At 46.5% G+C, this 22,156-nt stretch overlaps 1 protein-coding gene and 1 pseudogene across 1 annotated transcript; one reads left to right on the forward strand and one right to left on the reverse strand.

Moving 5' to 3' along the window:
* Window positions 1-7,579: 7,579 nt before the first annotated feature.
* On the forward strand, window positions 7,580-9,021 carry LOC123064758 (putative E3 ubiquitin-protein ligase SINA-like 6). The gene is made up of 2 exons (XM_044488160.1): window positions 7,580-8,048; window positions 8,143-9,021. The coding sequence occupies exons 1-2, from the start codon at window positions 7,776-7,778 to the stop codon at window positions 8,845-8,847; spliced, it is 978 nt and encodes a 325-aa protein (XP_044344095.1). The 5' UTR covers window positions 7,580-7,775; the 3' UTR covers window positions 8,848-9,021.
* Window positions 9,022-20,231: 11,210 nt separating this feature from the next.
* LOC123064759 (uncharacterized) lies at window positions 20,232-21,945 on the reverse strand (annotated as a pseudogene).
* Between the last annotated feature and the right edge of the window lie 211 nt (window positions 21,946-22,156).

Genomic DNA, 22,156 nt, shown 5'->3' on the forward strand with positions numbered 1-22,156 from the left:
CAGTGGCTATGACTTTGGAATCGGTGGCGCCTGATAGAAAGAATCGGTGTGACCGATTTTGGCTTTAGGTTTAGGTCATTTGTGGATGTGGGAAAGTAGTTGAGGATTTTGGAGCATATCACTAAGCACATGAAGCAAGAGGCTCATTAAGCAACACCTCATCCCTTCTTGATAGTATTGGCTTTTCCTATAGACTCAATGTGATCTTGGATCACTAAAATGTAAAATGAAGAGTCTTGAGCTTTTGAGCTTGAGCCAATCCTTTGTCCTTAGTATTTTGAGGGATCCACTTTCATCATCCATGCCATGCCATTCATTGAGCTTTCCTGAAATAATAGTCTTGGAATAGCATTAGCTTAATGAGCTATATGTTGTTATGAAATACCAAAACCACCTAGGGATAGTTGCACTTTCACCTGGATACATAGGCGTATTCGGATTTCGGTTACTTATGATTTTCCCAGGGGCTGGGCCTCGGGATCCAACTCTGGGCTGTTATCGGCAGCCGGGGTGGATGGCTCTGGAGGGGAACCTCGCCTTCTCTTGGGCGACTCGGCCTCCAGGGACGGGGAAGTTGCATGCTTCTTCTCGCCGGCAGAGCGAGGCTCGTCCTCCTCTGCCTCCTCCTCTTCATCTTCGGAAGAAGGAGCATCGCTAGAGCCTTCGGACCAGGTGTCCGGAGCCTCGCGACAACGGAGGCCACTCCGGGTCTTCTTGACCTGCTTGGGGGCCTCCTTCTTGGGCGCCTTGTAAGGTGCAGGGACCAGCATCTTCGTCAGAAGAGGTCCGGCCGGTTCCTCCGGCAGTGGGGCCGGACATTGTATCTGCTCCACTCTTTTTATCCATCCCTAAAGCCACAATGAAGCGCGATTAAAACGCCCCCCTCATGATATGTCGGCTGAAGCCTGGATGGACAGGGCGTGGCTATAACTTACCGGGCTTGCAGAATGGGATAATTGATATCCCCGGTCCTTAGAAGAGTCCGGCCATGATTTGCTGGACTTAAAGAGCACCTTCCAGATATCCTCGTGGGAGGAATCATGGAGCTCCCGGAGGGTTTGGTGCTCGGATGGGTCGAATTCCCATAAAGTACAGGCTCGACGCTGGCAAGGGAGAACCAGGCGAACTAGCATCACCTAGACCACGTCAACAAGCTTGACGTCCTTGTTGACCATATTCCGAACACGCGTCAGGAGCAGTGATAGCTCATCGGACGAGCACCAGTTCGGTCCCTTCTTGGGCCAGGACGTAAGCCGCAGCGGAGCTTCGGATCTGAACTCAGGAGCTGCTGCACATTCTTCACCGCGTGGTTCGGTGATATAAAACCACTGCTGCTGCCATTCCTTGACGGAGTCGTTAAAAGTGCGCTTCGGTCAAACGACCTTGGGCATCTTGCTCACAATGGCGTCACCGCACTCGGCGTGTTCGCCACTCACCACCTTGGGCTTCACATTGAAAATCTTCAACCACAGGCCGAAGTGAGGCAGAATCCGGAGGAAGGCCTCGCATGCGACGATGAAAGTCGAGATATTGAGAAAAGAGTTGGGGGAAAGATCATGAAAATCAACCCCATAGTAATACATGACTCCACGTACAAATGGGTGGAGGGGAAACCTGAGCCCGTGGACAAAATGGGGAAGGAACACGACTCTCTCGTGGGGCTTCGGAGTAGGGACAACCTGTCCCGCCGGTGGGAAACGGTGGCCAATCTCCTTGGCCAGATACCCGGCTTCCCGGAGCTTCTTGATATACTTCTCCCGGATGGTAGAGGCCATCCATTTGCCTCCTGCTCCAGATCCGAACATCTTTGGAAACCCTCTCTTCGATGGAAAAGAAAGGTGCTCGGGCGTTAGGGCTCGAGCAGAGGGAAGTAAGTTAGCGGAAGGAGAAGGCGTGGGTAAAAGAGGAAGATGTCCTATCTCTTTATAAGAGAAGGTAAGAGCTTTTTGCGCCTCCCCATTTGCCTGGTGGAACCCGCTCGCCTCCCGCTTGCCACGATTAGCGGTACAGTTGTATTACCCATACCCGTATTGATGGGAATCCCGTGATAAGGGGACACGATCTTCGCTTCGACAAGACGTGCTCAAGAAACCGCCTCGCAGTATACGCTATGGCTGGTTGTGGGGAAAACGGTTCGAATAATAACCTGACCGTAATGACATATCTCGTCGTCTAAAAAGTTGTCAGCTGAAGTATCATTTTCTCTACGGTGGTATGTGAAGATCATTTTGCAGATCTGGACACGGCCTACGTGTTCGATAGTAACCTTGGAGTATTCGGAGGAGGAACCCGCCTTGCAATGCCGAAGACAAGACTGCGCGCCGGACTCATCGTCATTGAAGCCTGGTTCAGGGGCTACTGAGGGAGTCCTGGATAAGGGGGTATCCGGACAGCCGGACTATATTCATCGTCCGGACTGTAGAAGCGTCAAGATACAAGACTCAAGACTTCGGCTCGTGTACGGATGGGACTCTCCTTTGCGTGGAAGACAAGCTTGGCGATCCGAATATTATGTTTCCTTCCTTGTAAATCGACTCCATGTAAACCCTAGCTCTCCGGTGTCTATATAAACCGGAGAGCATGGCCCTTAGAAGGCCGATCACAATTACAATCGTACCATCATAGGCTAGCTCTTAGGGTTTAGCCTCTACAATCTCGTGGTAGATCTACTCTTGTATTCCACATATCTTCAATATTAATCAAGCAGGAAGTAGGGTTTTACCTCCATTGAGAGGGCCCGAACCTGGGTAAACATCGTGTCCCTTGCTTCCTGTTACCATCAGCCTAAGATGCAGAGATCGGGACCCCCTGCCCGAGATCCGCCGGTTTTGACACCGACAAGGGGGGCATGAGTTATTCCGGGCCGGCCGGCGAATCGATCCCCTCCGTGTCTCCGGTGTTGGGCTCTATGGCCGCACGGAGCCTGGCGGACTCTAAGCTCCCGTCTTCGGACTCGGCGGGGAGTTCCGGATCTAGGGCCGGAACTGCGGTTGAGGCCATGAACCCTTGGAAGATCAAGTCTCCTCGGATATCAGCAACGTAGTTTAGGTTTCTGAACCTGATCTAATGAACAGGGGCGTAGCTGTCGACCTGCTCCAGGTGACCAATCAAATTGGCACGCGGTGCGATGCCGCCGAATACGAATATTTGGCCGGGGAGAAAAGTCTCCCTCAGGACGAAGTTGTTGTGGTTGATTGATGGAGCCATCGATCCTTTTGGTGACGACGCAGTGGAACTCTCAATGAAAGCACCAATGTCAGTGTCAAAACCGGCAGATCTCGGGTAGGGGGTCCCGAACTGTGCATCTAAGGATCGAAGGTAACAAGGAGGCAGGGGACACAATGTTTACCCAGGTTCTGGCCCTCTTAATGAAGGTAATACCCTACTTCCTACTTGATTGACTATGATGAATATTGGGGTTACAAGAGTTGATCTACCTCGAGATCATAATGGCTAAACCCTAGATGTCTAGCCTATATGATTGTGATCCTGCCCTACGGACTAAACCCTCTGGTTTATATAGACACCGGAAGGATCTAGGGTTGCACAGAGTCGGTTACAGAAGAAGGAAAATACATGATCCGGACGCCAAGCTTGCCATCCACGCAAAGGAGAGTCCCATCCGGACACGGGAAATGTCTTCTATCTTGTATCTTCACGTCCCATCAGTCTGGCCCATATCACATAGACCGGACGCCCGTGGACACCTTAGTCCAGGACTCCCTCAAGGGGCGTTTTGGTGGCCGAGCTACCTAGAGGCCGGTATCTAGGTCATGGCGTATCGCGCTATGATGTGTGCTGGCTTGTTTCTGTTTTCTTATACAATCACCATTAAGTTGAAATACATCGGTGCCATGACCCTCCCGGTGCTGTGTTTGTACATGGGCCTGATGTTCAGTGGCTTGTGCACGGATGTTATGTACCTACTGGGCCGTTTTAAATGTCGCACGAGTAGTTTGGCTGTTGGGTGATTAATAATGTTTTTGATGGGCCCAATGTACTTCGACGGTGAGCAGCTTTTCTGCCTCGCTAGACCATTCAAGCATTCATCGCCTTCTCATGGCAAGGTGTGCGACGGATCACCATGCATGGGCTGGAGTTCTTTTTCGAGGAAGCCTTTATCAGGGTAAGCTCCATCTGATCTTACACTTTAGGATATTTTGTTCTAGAGCTGGGAACAAGTTCTGCCTGTAGTGTAGAGCATGTTTCCACTGCCCCATTGTGTTAGATCTGAAAAAGGTGATTTCCCGTGATTCATTGCAGATTTATGAGTGATTTATTCCCATGGTGGATGTCGGTGTTCTTTTAGGGGGAGATACCGTTGTTGCATGTTGTGGAATAGGTTGTTGTTTCAATCCATGAAGATCGCCGGGACCGCAGGATTTCATTTCCTCATAACTCAGAACCCACAACTAGCGTCATGGATGCAGAGCACTACCTTGAGGATGCAGTGCTGTATGGAGACAAGATTAACTCATACAACGGTGCTAATGAGGAGATTTGCTTCTTATTTTGATGCATATGACTCTGTTGTCCAGCTCCTCCACACACTCCGGCAGCAGAATCCAAGCACCTACATCAATATCCAAGACCTCTTCATGCTAGAGTTCCCAACTGTGAGGGTACTGTATCGTCTCTTCTTCTCTTTCGTTGTGTGCATCAAAGCTTTCAGGCATTGCCGTACGGTGATATGTGTAGATGGTACTTTTCTCACTGGCAAGTACAAGGGTCAGATCCTAACAACCATAGGTCAAGACGGCCAAAATCAAGTTGTCCCACTCGCATTTGCTTTTCTAGAGAGTGAGAACATTGAAAGTTGGACATGGTTCTTCAGGCAGTTGAAAATATCAGTTGTGAAGGAGAAGCCCAATGTGTGCATTCTTCATGACATGCATGTAGGTGCGATAAGGACATTGACAAACCCAGGCCCTGAGGAACAAACTACATGGCAGGACTTGCAGAGTCGTTGGTGCATGCGTCATCTCGGGGCTAATTTCTTCTCGCAGTTCAGCAATAAGAACCTGATGAATCTGCTCAAAAAACTCTGCGAGCAAAACCTGTTATGGAAGTACAATTTGATACGTGACAGACTTAATATGTGCACTCAGAGACACGTTAGGGACAGGAAAGCTGCAAGAGATGCACCTGTGAGGGCACATGTTGAAGCAGTAGCTGCACAGTTGGCAACAGGAACAGTGGCCGTGGAGGAGGAGCCTGTTGGTCTATGTGACTTGCCAGGCTTTGACCCACCTGGTACTAGAAGATGGCTCGGGAGGTCGATTAGAACCTTCTAGCAGTGGATAGAGCATGAGCCTCTGGAGAGGTGGTCTTTGCTATATGACACACATGGAGCAAGGTATGGTGTCATGACAACCAACCTCGCGGAGACATACAACTTTGTCCTTAGAGAAAATCGGGCATTGCCACTTACAACCATCGTTGAGGGTATTTTCTATGGCACCGTGAAGTATTTCAGATATAGACGTCAAAAAGCAGAACAACATATCTTGAACAACCCTAATACACGTTACTGCGAAAGTCACAAAGTACATGGACAACAAGATGCAAAAAGCTATGTCACACATTGTAGTCGCCATCGGCAATCAAGAAAGAAGGTTTTGAGGTCCACTTAGCCAACAATAAATTCGGATGTGCAAATGAGTTGAGGACACATGAGGTGAAAATTGGAAATGAAGTCTGGCTAGCGTGTGAGTGCACATGCAACAAACTGAATTGCTTCACCTACCTTGCTCACATGTACTTGCTGCTTGTGGGAAACGCACGAGGTAGAAAATGGTTACATGCACTAGTTGGCCTACATCTAGCTAATTAGAGCTAATCGGCCTACAGATGGCGGACTAGATCCAGTCGGCCAACAGGTGGCTGACAGGATCTGCATTACTGACCGATAGGCCATTCGGCCAGCAGCAAGCTGATAGGACGCCAGTCGGCCAGCAGCAAGTTGATAGGATGCCAGTCGGCCTACTGTGGGCTGACTAGGCCCAGTTGGCCAGCGGCGGGGCCGACGGTGTATTATTTTTGAAAATGTTGTATCCAGCGTAATATTTATGCAAATTAATATAAAAATGTATTATTTAAAAAAATTAGCATCATTGTAGCTAGTTTTTTAGATTCTCGTATTTTTCGTAAATCCATGAACATTTTTTTTTGGCCACAACTTGCACGAATGTTATTTCGTGCTGAAATTTTACAAGCATACAAAACATTTATCAAAGTTTCTCACAAAAAGAATTTGGATTTTTTTTTATTTTACTGTTCATCAGAGTATATTTGCGCTCGGAATCAGAATAGGACTCAGGGTGAACTATTCTACTCCTACTTGTAGCATGAGAACAGAGCGCAGCAAGGCACGCGTCAGTGTTACATTACTTGTGAAGAACTAAAATTGTGCTTGGCAATGCACTGCTAAGCCTCTAGGTGTACGTTTCAATGCTCCGTGGATCGTCTTTGCACATGTTTTACGACCAATCGTGCTACATTGGAGTTTCCAGCAGGCTTGTATGTTCTGAACGGGCGCAGAGTTCCTGAGACTCAGCTCAAATGAGCTCGGGTGAACAGTAAACTAAAAATAAAAAAAATTGACAACCATTGACAAAAATTGTAAGTGCTTGCAAAAATTCGTCATGAAATAACATTCCTAAAACGGGTGGCAAAAATACAAAATCGGTACTCTGAAAATTGGTACTACTTTCAAAAGGACTACTTAAATGGCTGCTTGCTTGAAGCTCTGGGCATGAGCATAATCTGCTGATGGTGTACATATAATGCGTAACAATAACTTCACTGAAGCAGCAAGACGCTCAGGACAGCAATGGAGCATGGAGGAGGCATATCAGGCCACACAAACAGTCCACCACGGGCCAGAGCTAAAGCTACTACCTCTGCTTGCTTCTGATTCTGATACACAGCAGCAGCAGAGGAGGAGGCGACGGAGGAGCTGTCGAGTGTGGAGTGGCTGGCCGGCCAAAGCTTTCCCGAACCGGGGTGGTTCAGACGGGGTCCTAGTCGCGGCAAAGCATGGATGGGTGGTGCTGTCTGCTGTGTGCGGTATGCGAATTATGACAAGCTTACTGTTCACTGCCGAGCTCAGTCAGGACAGTGGTTTCCGGAACTGAGTCTTTGGGATCAGACGGACTGTAAACGGGGGCTTTGGGCTCCGAGCCTTTCGCCTGAAATGCGCAAGGCATTGGTGGCCGGCCCGGCACTAGGCACGTGAAGGAGGAGGGAGGAGGACTAGAGGATGCAGAATTTTCCTCTCTTCCTTTCGGAACTCTGCCTGCACAAGTCTGTTTTCCTTGCTTTCTTTCCAGCTCAACATGTCGATGCTCTCACGATTCGTCACACGATTCCATCATTTGTCCCGTTTTAAGCACAACTACTTCTCATCACTTTAAATACCACGTATCAAAAAAAGATCCTAAAAAAATACTATCAAAAAGATCTCACTAACCATCCTCGTAAATCTTTCGTCTGAGATCTGCGACCGCCTCCTGAGCTCGGCAGTGAAGAGTAAGCTTGCCTGATCTGAGTTTATTTATGGACCAAAACAAGATTCCACCAACAGCTTAGGGAAATACTCCTACAACATTGGCTTGCTGTGCGGTTGCCAGAGAATTTTGTGCGGAATTTTAAAGAGCTCCTCTTCTTTTACCGGGCCAGGTCCCTTTTCCTCACCCCCCTTCCCTTGTTCTTCCACCTCGTGAAAGGTTTCGCCGGGGATAGACCGACGGAGAGTGCTTTCCCCAAGAACTGGTATGCAGGGCGCCGGCGCCGAGGGAGGGAACAGGGGCTCACCGTCCACGATGGAGAAGGCCGACGAGAGCGCCAAGAAGGCCAGGCTGGAGCTACCCAACGGCCATGTGAAGCAGGAGGTGGGCGTGCAACATGCGGTCGGAGGAGACGACGGGGGAGCAATCGTTCCTGCGGAGGCGGGGCACGGCTCCAGAGTGGAGCTCGCCGTGAAGATCGACATGAGCGTGCTTCACTGCCCGCTCTGCACCCTCCCCTTCAAGCCTCCCGTCCTCCAGGTTCTTGCTCTCTCTCTGTCTCTTGCACACCCCGGTCGATTCTTTCGTGCAGACGTGCCGATTTATTTACCAACGTGCTCCGATCTGTGCACAGTGCAACAAAGGCGGGCACCTGGCCTGCGGCGGCTGCGTGGCCCTGCTGCCCGGCGGACAGTGCCGGGCGTGCGAGGACGGCGGCGGGTTCTTCTCCCCCTGCCCCGCGCTGGACGCCATCGTGTCCTCGACCAAGATCGTGTGCCCCAACGCCGGGTGCCAGACGTACGTGCCCTACCACGAGGCCGCCGACCACCGGAGCGCCTGCCCCCACGCACCCTGCCACTGCACGGAGCCCGGCTGCGGCTTCGTCGGCGCGCCGCAGGCGCTCGCCGGCCACCTCGTCGACCTCCACTCGGTGCCGGTGCGCACCGTCCAGTACGGCCGGGTCAGCCAGGTCCCGGTGTCGGGGCGGCGGCAGCTGCTCGTCGCCGAGGAGGACGGCCGCTCGTTCCTCCTGACCGTGGGCGCGCTCGGGGCCGCCGCGGCCGCCGTGTCGGTGGTGTGCGTCAGGGCGAGCGCGTCCACGCAGCCGCGCTTCTCGTGCAAGATGTGGGTGAACCTGGTGCAGCCGGCGAGCGGCGGCAGGGCGGACATGGTCCTGGTGGACATCCAGATGAGGAGCAGCGCCACGCCCGGCGCGGTGGTCGCCGTGGACGAACCGACGTTCCTGGCGGTGCCGCGGATGTACATGGTTCCGGTGGACGGGGACGCGGCGTCCATGGAGGTTCCCCTCAACATCCGCGTCGACAAGATCTCCCGCTGATCGATCGATGTATCCCTTCTACTACCGTCAGTTCGTGCTCCATGGCCTTGAGATCTAGTTGACAAACTGTTTGGGTGCTGTTAATTATGGATTTATCAGTGCAATGTCATCCGGGTAACCTGCAGTGAAATTAAATGTGAGACTAGAGTAGCTTGCATGTTGGCTGCTCCTGCACACACCACCCATGGCTTGCCGTTTTGGTGCAAAGTGCTCGACGACGCACCCATCCCGTCTGAACCAACCCGGTTGCGGTCCTGGAAGGGGCAGCTTTGCCCGCTCAGCCACTCCGTCATCATCTACCTCCGTCGCATCCTCCTCTGCTGCTATCCATCGGAATTCAGAACCAGGGGCAGCTTTAGCTCAGCCCCGTGATGGACTGTTGTGTGGCGAGACATGCCTCCATGTTCCATTGCTTTCTTGACCATCTTGCTGCTTCAGTGAAGATAGTACTATTACTCATTATGTACAACATTACCAGGTTATCAAGCCCTCGATATTATCCGGTAGGGAGCAAAATAGAAAATTGATGAGGGTGTGAGTTAACAGAGAGACTATAAAATATATTAAAGTCGTAAATTTTGTTGGAGTAAATCCTGCACTTCAAGCATTTTGCACAAAATATTTTCTTTTCTTTTTCGAACCATATCAAAGAACACTTCCTGCTCTAAATAACATCAGCCATATGCTTCTGCTGTTCTGAACTATTTGGACAAGATGAAATGATTTCAGACAACATCAACTGAACTAAAATGATGTTTCCCTAGAAAGAAAGAAAAAACTGACTCGTGTTGTTCAGCCTCCACAGTTGAAAGTTCATCAATGAACAGAACTAAAATACAGCTTCAGCCTTCATGTAACAAACATATTTTTTTTCCACTAATTTACAAGTCACCTACTGCTGGTTGGCTACATCTCAGGATGGCAAGACACATCTGGGTAGTTTTCGCTAGTCTCTAGTAACAGCAGTCATGCACCTTTTCCAAGTACATCAAAATACCATTTAGTAATGTGCATGAGAAAACAAGTTCAAAATCGTTTCGAGATACTTAATTCGAAGCAGCAGCTTGTGAGACATTAGTATCACAGAATGGCACATGAACATCCGAGTAACAATTATTCCTTTATGAAAATGTTCGCATTTACGAACTTGGTTTTCAGAGTGGCAACAACAGCACTCAACAAAAATTGCCTAAACATATAAGGTTTTTTGGATTTGGAAATTAAGCAAATTTCGGTTAAGCTTAATCCAATCTAGTAATATAACAAGTGTGCTGGCAGAACAAATCACATAAGGCACACTAGAAAGATCTAGCATATTTGCATATGGACCAAGATCACATACCAATAGAAAGAGGTTCAGAACATATGAGTTTTAAGGGTATGTAAATCGTACAGATAATTTCCGTTCTGAATCCACATTGGCATCTGGTACAGGATTTTTTTTATGTCACTTCTTAATCCAAAACCTGCTACTATGACACTAAAAAAACTGCTGTAGGGATTTTTATAAAATGTTGGCAAAAAATCCGATATTCTGGATTTCCAAAAAAGGTTTCTTAATTTGATTAAGGTTCATGGATTTACAAAAATATGAGAATTTTTCAAAAATGTGTTTAAAATATTTTTCATATTACAAATAATGTTCCCAAATTTTGGAAAATGTTAACTAATTGAAGAATTTCTTTAAATGTCTTAGAATTTTAAAATGTTCACAAATTTTCAAAAAGATCACAAATTTAAAATGTTTATGAATTTTTAAAAGTTTCATGAATTATGAAGAAATGCTCATGAAGTCTCAAAAGTGTTTATAAATTTAGGGAAAAGCTTAGGTTCAGCCGGCGAAAAACTCAAACGCATTATCTGCCTCCTATGAACAACACGTGTCCCACGTGGGATCCATCAATCTCTCCCTTCCCAACCTTATCCATTCACGATCTCTCCCGTCCACTTGATTTCTTCTCTATATTTTGCAAGTGTGTGGACCATCGATGAGTGCCGCGTCTAACAAAATATTTCTGCAACTGGCCCTTTGTTGCAAAACAATCTGCAACACGATCCCCGTTGCAAAAAGGTGAAGAAGAATGAAATTGCAACAAGACCTCTATTACAAAAAAAAATCTGTAACATGAGCTTCGTTGCAAAAAAATTGCAACACGATCTCTGTTGCAAAAAGGTGATGGAGAAAAACAATTGCAACAAGAAATCTTTTGCAAAAAAATCCGCAACACCACCCTTGTTGCAGAGGGCCTTCTGCAACACCACTCTTATTGCAAAGGATGGTTCTTCACGTGGATAGATCGGATGACCATTAGCGTGTCCATCCAATGGCCGGAGAGGTGGTGGATCTTTTCTTATTATCCACCGGCCGATGCCTAGCGCTCCCCATAAATTTAACAATTAGTCTAGAATTCTATAAATATTTGTAGATTTCGAAATGTTCACAGGTTAAAAATTTGTTCCAAAATTAATAATATTCATGATTTTTTTAAAAATACACATTAAGAAGTATTTGGTGATTTGAATTTATGAATTTGTTTCAAATTTTAGAAGTATTTTTTTGAAAAAAAATCACGAATGAAAAAATGTCCATTATATTTATTTTGTACAAAATTACAAAAATTATGAATTTAATTTTTTTTCACAAATATAAAATGGAATAAAGCAAGTAAAGTCCGTGTTACATTCATCGTCTCCTCCTCTCCTGCTATCTATCGTAAGCAGGTAGAGGTAGGTTTGCCCTATGGACTGTTGTGTGACCTTGATACGGTAAGTTGCGAGTGTGGATCTTGTGTTGGGGTTGCATTGTAGGAGGCGTCGAGTGGTTAGCTCGTGGTATAGTGTGCATTATGAATACCACACGAGTCGGGCAAGCAAAACATTAGCAACTTGAATGATTAAAAAATGAGGGTCACCGCAGGTAGAATTTCAATCCAAAATTTTACTAAGGTAACATGCACCTTCACATTGTTAATGTCGTTGATAGTTCCAACTAGCGCATGGTCAGCTCGGCTCGATGACCCGAAATAGAAGCACGATGGCCGGGCCGGGCTCGGGCTACAGATCTGGCCTGAATTAAAAGCCCTAAAGCCTGAAATGATTCAAAATTAGGATTTTTAATATATGTATAGCTAAAATATATTATTTATGTGCCTAGAAAATGATTAAAATAAGGTTGTTTAATAGGAAAAATGAACTTTTTATTTTTTTAGGTCGGGCCGGCTTTGGTTTTGGGGGTCAGGCTTTTAAAAGCCCGGCTTGAGGAACGCCTGAGTCTAGGTCCAACTAATGAAGTCCACATAACAAGTTTTCAACTTAGAAGTGAAGGGATGTTTCCAACACCATCTCGTTAGAACCTAGAAAGAACAGTTGCCCTCGATTACAGATCTAAACTCCTTTCTAGACTAAACTACGAACAAATATAAGAGATAGGGGGTTGATGACTTAAGGATCGGTATACGAAGGTTGGATTATTGAAGATGGGTTATTGGGTTTGAGAAAAGCAATGTTGTGATTCCAAGGCGAGGTGTTGGAACGGCACCAAGCCACTCTCCACTTGGGAAGTCCTCCAACATTGCATAGAGCCATATGTATGTATAGTACCTTCGATCCATTACAAGTGTCACAGTTTTGAACTAACCCTAGTTCAAAACAGCGATATTTATTTTGGATCAGAGGGAATAGAATAATTTCTTAGCTTGCTCCCTTTGTATCCTGCTAGGAGGTATGTGGTTATGAGTGGGTGGACGGAAGGCCTGCATAATGGGACACCAAAATATTTTTTCTCCTTCACAAGTCACGTAAGATTGGTTAAAGTGTGTGGTATGGCAGGAAGTGAATGAGCGAGCGTATTGTTGCACTCTCTTCTCATGCTACAAGTAAGAGTATAATAGCTCACCTTGTATATATTGATATGTCTTCTTCTCAGCTTTTTTTAGACATCGTTCTTCTTCTCAGTTAGGAGTAAGAAACTAAACATACACACATGCCATGTAAGTGGATTGGGCCTTTGAGATTTTAGAATTTTACTAGGATGGGGTATAAGATTTAGTGGGCCTACCCATAAAACCAAACACTAATATGCTAAACTAAACGTGGACGGGTCCCGGGAGCGCCTATTCCACGCATAGCGCAATTCTTGGAGAACAAACGCGGACTCATTCGTGTCTATTTTTTTTTCGAAAGCAAAGTTCCTGGCGATTAGGTTTAGCGCGTCGCCGCCGCCGGCGGCGGCCGCTAATCCTGTGGGCTGTGGCCTTCTCGTGAGGCTAGCTTGATGTACTGACGAGGTACTCCCTTCTCAGTTTTTTGTCCCCTAGCATAAGCTAGGGTTTGATTGTCCTCCGGCGCTCCGCTGACCGTGAGTCCTCTTTGTTAATCACCGCTGTAAAGTGGAGATCTGCTGTCCTCCGGCGGCTGCGCCGACCGAGAGTTTCTTCGTTGTCGAATACCGGGCCGGTGTACGGTCTCCTCGTCGCAGGCGGACCGGTCGTCATGAAAGTCTTGAGTTGAAATTGTCACGGGCTTGGGAACACCGCGGCAGTTCGAGCTCTACTGGATGTCCAGCGAGCATGCAACCCCGAGGTGATGTTTTTGTCAGAGACACATCTTGAAAGTTATCCATCGGAGTGTTTGAGGAAGAGATTGCACATGGACCAAAAGCTTGTGTGCCCTGGAGATGGTAGAAAGGGAGGACTGATCTTGTTTTGGAAAAAGGAAATCAAAGTGCAGCGTCTGAACCTAGACCCGATGTATATAGACGTGACAGTGGAAGACTCAAATAGCTTGGTGTGGAGACTTACGGGCATGTATGGTGAATTTAGATGGGAAAACAAGTACAAAACCTGGGATCGCATGCGCCATCTCCATCATGCTCACAATCTTCCCTGGTTGTTGATTGGGCACTTAAACGAAATTCAGTTTCTACACGAAAAAGAGGGTGGGAATCCATGCCCACAACAGTATATGCATGCATTTCAAAATGCTATTGATGATTGTGAGCTAAGGGATATGGATTTTTTGGGTGATAAATTCACATGGCATCGAGGACGGATTCGAGAACGACTAGACAGGGGTTTGGTGAATGAAGCATGGGAGAATCTTTTCCCCATGGCAGCTTTGGAAAACTTACAGTGCAACCACTCGGATCATAGACCATTGTTGGTCAACACTGAACACTATATTGTGCCCGTTCATGACGATGCAAGACCATTGAGATTTGAGTTGAGGTGGTTGCGAGCAGCAAAGTTCAATGATACTGTAATGGACGCTTGGCAGAAAGTAGGATCGGACCCTACAGCCAATTCGGTTTATGAGAAGTTAAATCGCATGCATGCGATGTTCCATGATTGGGACTAGAGGGTTTTGAAGAAACCTAAACAGCGCCTCCGTAAGGCGCAGCGTGATCTTGAGAGGGTGATGAGAGGCCCAATTAATGACGACAATGAAGAAGCGCGCAAAGAGCTTTCAGAGCTGATTGAATACCTACTAGAACTTGAAGAAATTCATATGATGCAAATGTCACGTATTTCGTGGCTGAAAAATGGTGATAGAAATACGGGCTTCTTTCAAGCCTATGCTTCGGCAAGGAGAAAAAGAAATTTTATCAAAAAGTTGAAAGACTCGGATGGAAATTGGATGGAAGGTACAACGGAACTAAACCCACATATTCAGAGTTACTTATCCAACCTTTTTACGTCGGAGGTACAGTACACCGATCCATCTATTCTTTCTAAGGTCAATTCCAAAGTTACAGCTCGGATGAACAACATGTTATTAGCTTCATATACTCTGGATGATGTTCGTAAAGCTGTTTTTAGCATCGGTGATCTTAAGGCACCAGGGCCTGATGGCCTCCATGCAGTCTTTTTCAAAAAATACTAGCATATATTAGGGGAGGAGATAACCCAAGAAGTTCTTATTGCAATTAATTCAAGGCAGATCCCACCTGAATGGAATGATACAACGATTGTTTTGATTCCTAAAGTTAACTCTCCACAGATGGTAATTCAGTTCAGACCCATTAGCCTTTGCAATGTTTTGTACAAGATTACATCAAAGATGCTTGCTACTCGGTTGAAAACAATTCTTCCTGAAATTATTTCTCCAACCCAAAGTGCCTTTGTTCCTAGGAGGCTCATTACCGATAACATTCTCATCGCTTATGAATGTATTCATAAAATAAAAAATAAAAGAGTGGGCCAATCAGGTCTATGTGCAGTCAAGTTGGATATGCATAAAGCATATGATCGAGTAGAATGGGTGTTTCTGAGGAATATGATGTTGAAGCTGGGATTTCATGAAAGTTTTGTGGAAATGATGATGGCTTGTGTTGGATCCGTAAGATAGAAAGTAAGGTACAATTCACAAGAAACTGAGATATTCATACCTACTAGAGGAATTAGGCAGGGAGACCCCCTTTCTCCCTATCTATTTCTCCTTTGTGCAGAAGGTCTTTCTAGTCTATTGCAGTATGAAGAAGAAGCTGGTGGCATTGAGGGAATTAAAGTGTGCAAGAATGCACCGTCAGTCTCACACCTTTTATTTGCTGACGATTCTTTGATTCTCATGAGCGCAGATGTTTTAAATGCAGCTTCCTTATAGCAAGTGCTAGATACCTATTGCCAAAATTCTGGACAATTGGTAAGTTTGGCAAAGTCTAGTGTTTTTTTCAGTCCTAATACCAGTGCAGTTTCAAGATCTAAAGTTTGCCAACAATTACATATTGATACTGAGGCATTATCTGATAAGTACCTAGGCCTTCCGGCTATGGTAGGAGCTGATCGTAGTGACTGTTTCAAGCACTTCATTGAAAGGATTAAACAAAGAATCCAAGGATGGATGGAAAAACAATTATCAGTTGGAGGTAAAGAAATTCTTCTTAAAGCTGTGGCACAAGCTATTCCTGTTTTTGCTATGTCTGTCTTTTGTCTACCAAAAGGTATTTGCAAGGAAATCACAGATATTATTGCTAGTTTCTGGTGGGGAGATGATGAGGAAAATAAGAAAATGCATTGGTATTCTTGGTGGAAATTATGTTATCCAAAGAGTGAAGGTGGTATGGGCTTCAGAGATCTATACTCGTTTAATTTGGCTTTGCTAGCTAAGCAATGTTGGAGACTTATTACTTCACCTTAGTCACTTTGTGCACGAGTTCTTAAGGCAAAATACTTTCCAAATGGAGGCCTCTTACAAGCATCTCTAAAAAATGGAGCTTCGTTCACTTGGCAAAGCATTATGAAAGGTCTTGAAGTGTTCAAAAAAGGCTATATTTGGAGAGTGGGCAATGGGAATGAAATCAACATATGGTCAGATCCATGGATTCCTTCTAGTCCCAACAGAATGATCATCACGCCCAGAGGTCAAACAGTCATATCGGTGGTGAGTGACTTGATTGATCCTCACACAGGATTTTGGGACGAGCAACTCATTAATATGATTTTTAATCCCGTCGATGCTCGAAGGATTCTGCAAAACCCCTTAAGTCTTCATGCATTTGACGATTTCATCGCATGGCACCCCGATAAAAAAGGGATGTTCTCCGTTCGAACAGCTTATAGAATCCAATGGTTACATAAATTTTGGGCGCATGCAAATGACATCAGTCGACCGGGAGGTTCTGCTACTCCAGCGATATGGAGTACATTATGGAAGCTACAAATTCCACGTAAAGTTTCAATATTTTGCTGGCGTTTACTACACGGAATTCTGCCCCTAAAAGGTATACTCGCTAATAGACACGTTGGGGCAATTGGAGGGTGCCCAATTTGCCACAAGAGCTCTGAAGATATTCGTCATCTATTCTTCACGTGTATTCATTTAAGAGGTATGTGGAGCCGACTTGGATTGACAGATTTCATCAACACCGCAACACATGTTGATAGATCTGGGTCGGTTATTATGGAGTATATCTTGTCTATTGATCAAACGCCACTACCTCTAATGCCGACATTGGAGATTAAACAGGTCGTAGTGGTGGGATGTTGGTACCTCTGGTGGACACGCCGTCTTATAACACATAATGAGAGTTGTCCGCCGATGGTAAGATGGCCTTTGCCGGTCTTGGCAATTACAAGCAACTATCAACGAGCCGTGGCGAAGATAGTTGTGTCAGAAGAGGAAAGATGGTTGAAGCCAGACCTAAAGTTCATCAAACTTAATGTGGACGCGGCCTTTTTTGCAGAGCAAGGAGTTGGAGCTACGGCAGCAATTATTAGAGATGAACGAGGTATTTTCCTTGCAGCTCAATGTAAGTTTATCCCATATGCAGCGGACGCAATGGCATTAGAGGCAATGGCGATGAGAGACGGACTGAACTTGGCAAATAGCCTAGGGTTCCAGCGAGTTGAAGCGGAATCCGACTCTCTAACGGTGATCAACTGCTGCTCCGGTCAGAGTATTTGGTGGGACGCGGCGGCAGCGATATTCGCAGAATGTGTGGACATCTCTACCTTGATTCGGAAGGTCAACTTTAAGCATTGTTTTCGATCAGCAAATCAAGCGGCGCATGTGCTAGCTAACTTTAGTTATTGTAATAAACTTTCTTCTAGTTGGACTGACGAGCCTCCAGATTGTCTGGTGAGCAAGCTCGTAGACGATGTATCTTTATGCATTAACCAATAAAGCTAGCCATCTTAATCAATAAAGCTAGCCATGATGGCCTTCCCTAAAAAAACGCGGACTCATTCGCCCTCTCCATTGGCTTGCCTATTATTGATTTTGGTAGGTGTTGACTGGGCCGGCCTGTTTGCAAATATTTTAAAACATGTTTTTGGTTTAAAAAATGTTCTTCAATTTAGATAAGGTTCAGGGATTTTCAAATAAAAACATGAGTCTTAAAAAATAAATTTAAAAGATGTGTTGGATTATAATTTTTTCCCCAAATTTTTGAAATGTTCCATAATTAAGAAATTATTTGCAATTTTATAAAAATGTTCACAAATTCAAAATTTTCCTACATTCTAAAAGAATACTAATGAACTATAAAAAGTGTTTCCAAATGTAAAGATATCAAACATTTTGTATAAATTTTTTCAGATCTTGAAAAATGTTCATGGATTAAAAGAATGTTCATAAATTTTTAAAACTTCAAAATTAAAAATTATTCATGCATTTTCTTAAAAAGCTCATTATTTAAAAAATTTAGGTATAGGCGGCGGATGTTTGACCTTTGGAGTTTTCGTTCGTCATGAGTTTGAAAATTGTTTGTTTATATAAAAATGTTCATGAATTTAGAAATATTTTCCATATAGAGAAAACTGAAGAATTTTAAGATGTTCGCCAATTAAAAAACTCATGAATTTTAAAAATATTTTCAAATTTTAAAAATTTATTCACGAATTTAGAAAATGTTCGCAACATGTAAAATGGAATTAAAAAAATTAAATTCTGGGCTATCTCCATCGCCTCCTCCTCTGCTCCTATCTACTGGAAGCAACTAGAGGTAGATTTTCCATGTGAATTGTTGTGTGACGTGCTATGGTAAGTTGTGAGTCTGGATCATGCGTTGGGCTTGCATTGTAGGAGGCAACCAGGGTTAGCTCATGGTAGACGGCGTGGACATTGAATTCTGCATGGACCAAACAAACAAAAAGTAGCAACTTGAATGATTAAAAATCGAGCGGCGCAACACATAGAATGCACCAAATGCAACCTCTGCATCTTGTTCTGCAATTCATTTGGCAGCCCTCATTGCACCCGGAGGTCGTTGAATACACGACATTTGGTTGGCAACACTTGAGGGTTTATAGATATGAAGCGTATGGTTGCTCCTGGCCTAATATTTTAGTCACTCATTTTCACTAGTGGTGACCTTACTATAATTGCAGGTATATTAGATTAGTATAGAGCAAAAATATTAGGCAGAAAAAAAAGTTAAGAAAGGAAGCGAAGCTAGCTAGGCCCAATTCCCTTGCTGATCGCTAGCGCTAGTTGAAGCGTCTCTACGCACGGCCGCTTCGTCTCTTCATCATCAATCAGATCGCTGACCCCTAAAACAAATCAATCAGATCGCTAATCGCTTCGTCAGTTGTCTCTACGTTTCTTCATCAAAACGCTAATCGTCGCTCCACCGGCTCGGAATTCTTCTTCTCATCACCGCTGCGCGCGGCAGCCTGGTGCCCACGACCTAGCGGCGGGGGTCCAAGTCGAACACCAGTCCCCAATCGCGGCAACGCGCCGCCGCAACATTTTTGTCCATCGTCCAGGACATATCAAACCCCAGTTCCCAATCACAGCAAGACCATCACCGTCGATACCGCGGCGGCGGCCGCCGTGGAGGAGAAGCCAGTAGGGTCGTCTACTGCGTCGGCTCCTTTCTATTGAATCGTGTGAATTTGTATGGATTTTGAGATTTATTCCCTTCCTTGATTCACGTGGAGAAAGAATTAGTCTGTTCCTTGTAGAAACTTCCAACTTAGATCAGGATCAAAGTGGACAGAAAACGATGTTTCTGTGTCTGCAGGTTATATCAAGTAATAAACTAAATCTTTGGGTCAACGGGTTTCTCATATTGCTTATGATATTTAACTCATTATCTATGTTATTTCTAGGGCTTAGAAGATGGTTCTAATGCTTCACCAAAGAGGAAAAAATCTTATCAAGAATGACATGTAGAAGGAGCCATCGGATTGATAATGGCCCAGCCGCCCAGGTATGCTTCCTTTTTGTGATTGCTTTTGTCCTACTGTAAGAAGTATGTGCATCATTTAAATAACTACTAGTATATATTAATAAAAACAATGTGAGGTTTGTAAATGTCCCAAGAGCAGTTAGGTTTGGCAAATTCCCACATTGAGAAAAAAATGTTGAGTAAGATTGACCATTATCGGCGACTTTGCAGAACAAAAATCAAAAGAAATTATAAAAGTAAAATATAAGGGCCCTAGGTTCTCGTTTTGCCTAGGGCCCCCGAAGTCTCAGGACCGACCCTGACTATAAAGCACATTATACATGCAATACGGAAATAATACCTTTTCAGTCCTAGCTACTTGATAAATAACATTTCATCCTAGCTACTAACAAATGCCAGTATCGAACTAACAGTCATATGGTGAGGATGAATAGCGTAGTTGGTAGTTGGTAGTAGTTCCTACGGAGACCATCCCGTTGAATGCTTTTGTATGGAAATAGAAATCGCGAAATGGGTAGTATAGTTGTGGGAGGTGAATATGAAGGTTGATCGGACACCATCCGCGGAGGCACTTAAATTTGCTACGTGTGGTCGTAGATGCTCTTATTGCTCTACGGGCAGTCTAGACGTGCGGTCCTAGCGGTAGATCGAGGAGCATCCATGCGCCATTAATGATTTCTTTGGATTGGATTGGATTGGAAGCAGTGGCTCAGAGCTTGCATGTGCGTGGCCTTGTGAGGCTGCCGATCATCTTGCAAGAAAAGGGCATTTCGTGGTGCATTTGTGATCCCTGGCAGTGAGCCCTGCTCCCATACAAACAGAGAATATATTACAACGTGAGCTGACAAGAGACTCCAATTAAAACCCGGCTCCACCAAAAACTGCTGCACAGATTAATTAACTACAATCCAAATCCATCCATTCCGGGGCTTTCCATCATAAAATCATAGTACTAGCTAGGGTTCATGTGCAGCTACGACAATGGCCCTAATAAAACAGTAGTACTCCAATCGTGATCAAGTTAGAGAGGCCAGAGTAGCTAATTCAGGAGAGCTTGGTGAGACAAAGGCGCAGATGAAGCTCGCCGGACTCTCCGTGCAGCATGTTGGGGTTGGCATGCGCGTGGAGCCAACCCTGCTCCATGTCCACGGCGCCGGGGACGGAGCAGCTCGCCACCATCGCCTTCAGCTGGAAGCTGCTCGTGAGTGGCTGGCCCGGGGCCGCCGGAGGACCGTCTACCCAGAGCACGCCCGTGTACAGAGGCCGCGCGTTGCCCCGGACGCAGACGACGTTGACGGGACGGCGGCCGCCCGGGTCCCTGCCGGCGCCCACGCCCAGGAGGAACACACAGTTGTCTTCCGCGACCAGCAGGCGGCGCTGGTCCTCCGACGATGCAGGCACGACGAACGGTTTGGCCACCTCGTACTCGATCTTCTCCACCGGCCACGAGTGTTGCCCGGACCGCGCCGTCAGGTGGCGCACGAGGCTCACAGGCGAGCCGTCGAACCGGCAGTCGAAGCAGTAGCAGGGCGCGTGCCTGCAGCTGGCCGCGTGGTCGGCGGCCGAGTGGTAGGCCATGGACCTCGCGCAGCCGAAACGCTTGTAGGGGCACGCCACCTTGTAGGCGTCGGTCCACCACGACGTCCATGAAGCGGGAGCGGGTGTAGTTCACGTCGCGCCCGCATGGAACGCAGTGCTTGGTCGCGCCGCCGCCGCCGTCGCCGTCGCCACCGCAGGCGTGGCACACGAGATGCTCGTTCTCGCACTGCAATCCACAAGGCCATGTAAGATTCAAGCTTCATTCTCCTTCCTTCCACGGGCAATCCTCTCTAGCTACTAGTTCAAATGTAGTCCGAGTACCTTGACAACTGGAGGCCTGAGGGGGCCAGGACAGGCGGCGCAGTGGAACAATTTCTTCGGCAGGTCCAGATTGACGGCCTCCCCCTCTTCCTCCGCCATTGCCCCATGTTCTTGTTCGGCCACTTCGGCGCCTTCATCCTCCGGCTTCACCACGCGCACCGGCTTCACAATGGCTACTGGACTGGGGCCGCCGGCGCCGGCGCCATGGCGGCCACTGGACTGGTCACCACCAGGTCCTCTACCGTGGCATCTTGCGTCGCAAGGGCCGCTGAACTGGGTGCCGCTGCTGCCAGGTCCGACACCGTGGGGGACGTAGGCGTCGGCGGCATGACGGCCAGAGGAGTGGTCTCCGCCACGGTGGCGGCTGGCTTTGCCATGGCAACGGGGCTGGGCGCCAGCGCCGCCTGTGCCACGGTGGCCGCCGGACTGCGGGCTAGCGCCGCGACGCTCGACTTCTTGCCGCCGCTGCCCTCGCCGTTCTGGGAAAACCGCTCCCATAGCGATTGACCGGCGCGCGCAGCTGAAAAATTGAGCGGCCGGAGTGGGCGATCGGAATTCGGAAATTATTGTGAGAGAGAGAGAGGGAGAGAGACTTGCAGGAAGAAGAACAAGCTAGCTGTGGTGGTAGTGGTAGTGGTAGTGGTTCCTTCCTCTGCTTTGACCGAGAGCGTGAAGTGTGCAGTGTGCACCCGTGACCTTGGTCAAATTTGATTTGTAGAATAAATCTATTTTGTAAGTTGTACTGCAAAATATCTCCGTTTGCCAACCGCATAAATTGTGACACTGATAAAAAAAATCAGGAAAAATTATGTGTCTTTTCTA

The sequence above is a fragment of the Triticum aestivum genome, chromosome 3B (assembly GCF_018294505.1).
Source record: "Triticum aestivum cultivar Chinese Spring chromosome 3B, IWGSC CS RefSeq v2.1, whole genome shotgun sequence".
Classification (NCBI taxonomy): Eukaryota; Viridiplantae; Streptophyta; class Magnoliopsida; order Poales; family Poaceae; genus Triticum; species Triticum aestivum.

Coding starts and splice junctions, on each gene's coding strand:
- LOC123064758 (XM_044488160.1), top strand. CDS start 7,776: ATGCAGGGCGCCGGCGCCGAGGGAGGGAACAGGGGCTCACCGTCCACG. Junction 8,049..8,142: donor TCAAGCCTCCCGTCCTCCAG/GTTCTTGCTCTC, acceptor ATCTGTGCACAG/TGCAACAAAGGCGGGCACCT.